The following is a 6102-nucleotide window of genomic DNA, read 5'->3' as shown; positions in this document are numbered from 1 at the left end:
TTGTGCTCTCAAGATTCCACTGCAGAACGGCATACAGCCCTGCCAGAAAAGGATGGCAGCCGGCGTTTGCAAGGTGCTTTTCAATAAACACGCCGACTCGCTCTACCATCGTGGTACGCTCTTTAGTCATGCGCATGTAATTATGTTGCACACGCACCGAGACCCGGTGTCGATTGTTCTTATCCGTCGTAAGCTCATAATTTGTCCCCTGACTTTTCTTGGCTTGAATCTCAAACTCAGCGTACTAAAGCAATATTTTATAAATTAAGAATTCCACAAGTATTAACAGACTCCCTCACTCTTGTCTTCGAAACATGTTCGTGGTATCCTGCTCGCACCTCCGTCTTCACTACCTCCAGCATTTCGATGCTAAAGGCACAAGCAGCTCTTTGTTAGGGTTTAAAATTCCCTTGACACCTATTGCATTTCGTACATCTTGGTAAAATTCTTTTCGTGGCCAGAAACCATACACTTGTGGAGTCCTAAAGTCTGCACCGCTTCATTAAATTGCTCATCGGCTCCTGTTTCTTCGACTGCCGATATACTGCACGAAAACATCAGAACTTATCCTTGCAAAGATTCTTCTCGATTTATTTGCACCTGATTTCGTCCACTTTGCTCGCCTCAAAGAAATCTAATACGCGTTTAGCAGTCTCATCCTTGTCATAATAAAATTTAGCGCAAAGTTCGCGCCAGCGCTGTTGACGCAATATGCGATTGTCTTCAAGTGCCGTACACTGACATCCTGTGGCACACATGTAAATTCAAAAGTGTTATGACTCGCTCTTACTAGGCGATGTCCTATACACTCTACCACGCACCATCTGCAGCCATGGCTCCACCGCTCAAAAAGCCTTAAGTAAGAAAAATATTATCTTACTATGTAAAGGCATTGAGAATAAAATAATTATTTTGTCCATGTAATGGTAAGAACTATGCTCGACAGCCTTAACGTGTACCGATCCTGTGGTGCAGTGGTATACTGTTCACTTCAGAACCGGGAGGTCCAGCGTTCAATCTCCGGGCCGGGTAGAGAGGGGTTAGAGTGTAATGAATAAAACCCTACAGCACGTGCTTGACATGCTTACACGAATCCTAAAAAGGGGTGTCGTTCCTAATCATATCTACAGCGTTAACGCACCGACCCGTAGCTTGAAGTGGGACCGGGAGGTACACCCATGGGATTCAAAACGGTGACAGGTCACTATAGTGGACGAGCAATCACACCGCTGTGGTATGACCGCCTTGCCAACCCGCACCCAAATGGGTGTGTGATAGAAGAACCGATTTGTAAGTAACCGTGTTTATATTGCGTTACCTTGCTATTCGCACTTATGTAAAGCTTTCGAACCAATTTTTTTAAACTGTCAACGCTGTTGAGATGAAAGCTCCCACGTCAACAAATGCACAAGGCACATAGGCTGTCCCTAGGACGCAAAACAAAGATATTCAGCATCAAATATTTGTTCTTATCAAAAATTTATGGGTACCAGACTATTCTTCAAACCGGAGTCTATATCCTTTTCTTGACCATTTTGTCATAAAATTGAGCTGGTAGACTCAATCCGAGTTGTGAGCCCTTAGTTTGGGCTTCGACCTACTTGTACGCAACAGCAGTGTCTACATCTATCACTGCAAGTAGCAATATTGCTGGATAAGTGGAATCATTGCCATTTTAAGTTGAGGAGAGCGAAAGGGCAGCCAAATAAGAGCTACACTGCAATAAGATTACTGAAAAAATTCAGTATACAGATTTGCATGTATAACACAAGAAAGATGGATTAATTCGCCCCATCTAAACGCAAACTTTATAGCATCTAAGGCAACTAAGCTATAGTGTCCTTTTGAATGCACGAGTGGCACCATTTTAGATGTTGAGTCAAGCTTAGATAATTCGAAATGTACTGAGCGATGTCCTGCATTTCACATGTCGAGTTCGAGTTGGCACTTCAAAATTCCAACAACCAGTATAAGTCATGATACTTCATGATGTTACCTTTGAGCTAAACTCTAATCTGATGGAGTAGTCAAATGTGTTCGCGCACTGTAATACGTGTAATCACGAAGATAGCCAACGAAGCACAGTATTTAGGTTTGATATCGATGCAGGTGTCTATAGATGACACGGTAAAAGCCGTCTGTTACCTCCTTGTACCAGGTTAATGCTCAGTACCCAGTCATGAAAATATTTTTTACTGAATAAGGCGGAGAATAGCTCTATAGTAATTGACTTTTTATTAGCTATCGTTTTGACGAAGCGTGGATCTAGTCTTTAAAGCGTAGACCACTTAGCACCTGGGTCTGCTGAGATGTTGCTTCGTCTCCAACAACCAATCTGGCGTCTGGGCTTCTCAGAAGACCTGATTAAGCTAAGCGCTGAGCATGAGTGAAATATCACAATATCGATTCGCCATAGGGTTGTAAGTTGCTGTGCATCTAGCACAGCAGAGAATTTGATTCGACGTGAATGTGTAAACAAAGCACAGAAGATTGTTTTGTAAGCTTCGTTTAGAGGCATTCTTGACATCCTCTCAAGTAGCTAATATTTAGTTGCTTCGTCTAATTCAAGAGTGACATGTATTTGAAGCTATGTGCTGAAAACAAATACTCGATGATTCCGTTTACTTTGTTCAACATTGCAGCGCATGAGCAGCTCATAAATCTTACAGAGTTTCACACAAAAGTGTAACGTGTACGTACAAAAAGACCCTCTCTCACTAAGATGTGGTCCTTATTTTAACGTTCTATGCCATCGCGCATAGTTAAATACTTTTTTATTAACCATCAGACCCCCCTAGTTCTTCTGAGATGAGGTTTCCATACATCTTGTAGAGGAAGACTTGAGCTAAGCTTCCGTGTTAGCAACGCATGGAGACAGGGCTTGTATGCTCCATTTAAGAGCAGAAGTCACGCCATTGTAATACGTTGGCCTCATTTGCGTTTTATATTCAAAAGAGAAACAAAAATTTGAAAGTAAGAATTTTTAGTCGTCATACTTTTCTTTGTTTAAGAGCTTTAGAAGGCGAAGCACCACCCGCTTCGCGGGCGGTAAGTGCATGGTTTATAACGACTTGTGTCAATTACTGGTCTAGCTTGCTCTACTACCAAGTGTGACTGGTGGTCTCTTTCATCATATAATGTTTCTGCAATAATTGAGATTTTAAACATGCTATGAATATTAGTGTGCTTCACCCCTCTTTCATCACCCTTTCCCTTTTCTACAGCTCACTATTTTGTTTGCTCCATTTGGCCAAGTTGCATTAGCCGTCGGCCCCACTGATTAGATATTAACTTGGACAGTGAACATACAATTTACTATGTGAAACTTGACCGATTCACAACGTGCGATATTTTACTGTAATAATAGATAGTAAACAAGTACTTTTAGCTTCGAGCGCGATATTTTTTAAGAGTGATATTGGCGAGTGCAAAGCTAAATAAAGCCAGATAAGGGCTCAACTAAGCGGGTAATGATGGCATAATGGAGCCACTTCTATACTCCTACCACATCTTTCACAATTAGTCGACAATTATGGGCAATTTAGTTTTTTTAATAAGCTTCTCAGTCTGATGCATTCTCTATCTTATAAAGTCTAGATTTCTCACATTTTTCAAAGTTGTCTCACATTGATTAACTTAAGCCATCGCGTGTTCAAACGAACAGGCCTTGAAAGAGACGCGAACCTATGTAAGATACGTGAGAAATGTGAGAAATAGGCACCATTAGTGTATTCATTGTGAGCTTAGATCATGTTCTAGCAGACTATGCTCTTCACTGCCGTAATCTTAAAAGATACACCAATTAGTAAAATGGGTTTATAGTATGTAACAAAAGCATCTTTGCCGTATCTGAAAATTAGCGTTTTAAATGAATAATTCCTCTTAAAAGCTGCAATTGCTGGGTGCAATTCGGCTCAAAATGTATATGTGGGGATTTGCAGCGAGACACAAGGCCTCATCTCACAGCCTCTTGATTGTTTGCCTAATCGCAATCACAAATCTGCTTAGTTTACAGAAGCTACGTTGTTTCATGCAGGATTCTACGAAGCGATAAGAACCATGCACGTCGTGATACGATGTCGAAGTCAATATAATAGTTTTCACAATACAGAATTGCAATAGCCGTCTTGGGATTGTGGCGCTGGCAACTAAATACTATAATCCATATAAAAATTATTCTGTCTTTGAATGATGGCTTACACTATTTACGAAATTTTACTACGCCATTTGCATTAGCTAACATAGTGTTGTAAACGCATCGATGTGAACCCAACTTGTGCTGGAATTCAGCACTTAAGTAAGTCGCAAAACAATTGGTACCACTTAAGGTTTGTATATCGCACTGACGGCGTACAAATTATCTTCCAATTTGGAGTCTGCCATTGCATTGTAAGCAGAATACATATGTTGTGTGTAGAGATAACCTCGCGTAAATCATTCTCAAATCGTGTGACTTACATCCCATGTGCAGCCGAGTCATCTCCCATGAAAATCATCTCTTAAAAAAATGACGAATTTCTCATTTCCCCAGGTGGATCAGCTCACCCGGTTTATCCTTTTTTGTGGTCAATTTATGACATTTCAAACCCATTGGTGCTAGCGTTAAACCTTGCTTTTTCATACATTCTTGATACATTCAGCTTACAATCGCAGCCAGTGTTGTCATCGCCAATGCGACTATGCTGAGCTCATCCTTGACCATAAGAGCTCTCGCATGCGCAGTTCTGTTTACGTGCGAATCCTTCTTTCTAATGAGCGTTCCACAAAATGGATGCATCGATTTTCCACAGATCAGGCAAACGTGGGCATTTCCGACCAATTCTGAGCACTGACCACAGGGGCTCAATTGCAGCGGGGCTGCTGTAGCTTTGGGCTTAAAGAAAGCGTAAGTTAGGTCGCCGACCTTTCGTTCTATACTCAGAACAAGTTCGAGTTTAGCGGATCGCAATCCGCTTACTCCAAGAGTAATTATAGCCTTAACCCAAGGCTAATTAATTCTTCGGTTTAAATCCAAAACTGACTTTATTTATTTTTATCTGCGGCAAAGCCGCCTAATTTTAATGCATAGATTCTCCTAAATATGTATAGTATAATTTAAATACATGTATCACTACTGGCTATCCACCCCGTACCGCATTCTTGTCTGGGTGTGATCACATCATGCCCATCTAATGTGACACACCCCTGTTACCAGGGTATGTGTAACCCCGTTACAGTTAGTCTGAAGGAATATCACGACGTTGTATTGAGAGGCCCAATACCCGATTTACACCCTTATAGGGGAGTGCGTCATGAAATTTGTAAAGGGTTTACACGTGCCCTTGTGAGAAAGGGTGGGTCGCACAAGATTGTGCGATTGTACATGGGTATGTATTACACAGTATGGGAAATAACACAGTGATGTGGCCACATCTTAACAAGAAGTCGCCATGTGGCGGGATTGCCAGTAGTAATGCATATTACGATATCAATTAGGTTTTGCTATATTAATGAGGTGTTACTATTTAGTTAGAAATCCTTATGTTTTTAGATATTGGCGGCTCTGCCGCAACTTTAACAATTAGTCACAGTTTCGTCTGTAAACAGAAGAGTTTGTTTGCCTTGGTAAGAAGTAGCAGATTGAGTACCGCTACACTTGTACTGTTTCTTTGAAAGAACCAAAGGTCGGTGACCTTAGCTTAGCTTCCTCTAAGCAAAGAGCTACGGCAGCCACGCTGCGCCTGTTTGCACTCGTAGTCAATCTACGCATGAGACGTTACGACTGATTCTATGTGAGGATGGAGGAATACTCTTATTTGCTCCAGGGCATTGCAGGATGGGCTCAACAAGCTGGTGTCCCTGCTGGGCCCTGAAGGCGTGGAGCACCTCGCTGCGCAAGGGCCTGAGGCCATAAGCGCGCGCCAAGAGGCCTATTCTAGTGATAAATAAATCTGTTAGAGCACTTACAGCAAATGCTGTCAGTGTTGACTGCGCTACGATGCCACAGTCGACGAGGGAGGATTCCTTCCGACCCAGGCCGCTCAAAGTGAGTGTTAAGGCCTTCAAGGGTAAGGATAGAGAGAATCTCCTTCTTTGGGTGAGGGAGGTCAAGATGGCCATCGA

The 6102-nt window shown here is 42.1% G+C and overlaps 2 protein-coding genes across 2 annotated transcripts in view; one reads left to right on the top strand and one right to left on the bottom strand.

Annotated features, from left to right (window-relative positions):
- Positions 1-834, bottom strand: part of PHALS_10004 (uncharacterized protein) — a gene marked incomplete at both ends in the record, with an annotated part of 1284 nt that extends 450 nt beyond the window's left edge. Inside the window, 5 exons of the mRNA XM_024725351.1 lie at positions 158-244; positions 300-369; positions 434-544; positions 601-745; positions 822-834. Coding sequence (XP_024576137.1) covers positions 158-244; positions 300-369; positions 434-544; positions 601-745; positions 822-834 — 426 coding nt within the window. The remainder of the gene's footprint in view (positions 1-157; positions 245-299; positions 370-433; positions 545-600; positions 746-821) is intronic.
- Positions 835-2031: 1197 nt separating this feature from the next.
- On the top strand, positions 2032-2390 carry PHALS_10003 (uncharacterized protein; the record flags this gene model as incomplete). Its single annotated transcript, XM_024725350.1, has 2 exons — positions 2032-2158; positions 2284-2390. The coding sequence occupies 2 exons, from the start codon at positions 2032-2034 to the stop codon at positions 2388-2390; spliced, it is 234 nt and encodes a 77-aa protein (XP_024576136.1).
- Between the last annotated feature and the right edge of the window lie 3712 nt (positions 2391-6102).

Source organism: Plasmopara halstedii, assembly GCF_900000015.1.
Source record: "Plasmopara halstedii genome assembly, contig: Scaffold_444, whole genome shotgun sequence".
In the NCBI taxonomy this organism is placed as follows: domain Eukaryota; phylum Oomycota; class Peronosporomycetes; order Peronosporales; family Peronosporaceae; genus Plasmopara; species Plasmopara halstedii.
The sequence above is the reverse complement of the archived record's forward strand: the minus strand, read 5'-3'. Positions and strand labels throughout refer to the sequence as shown.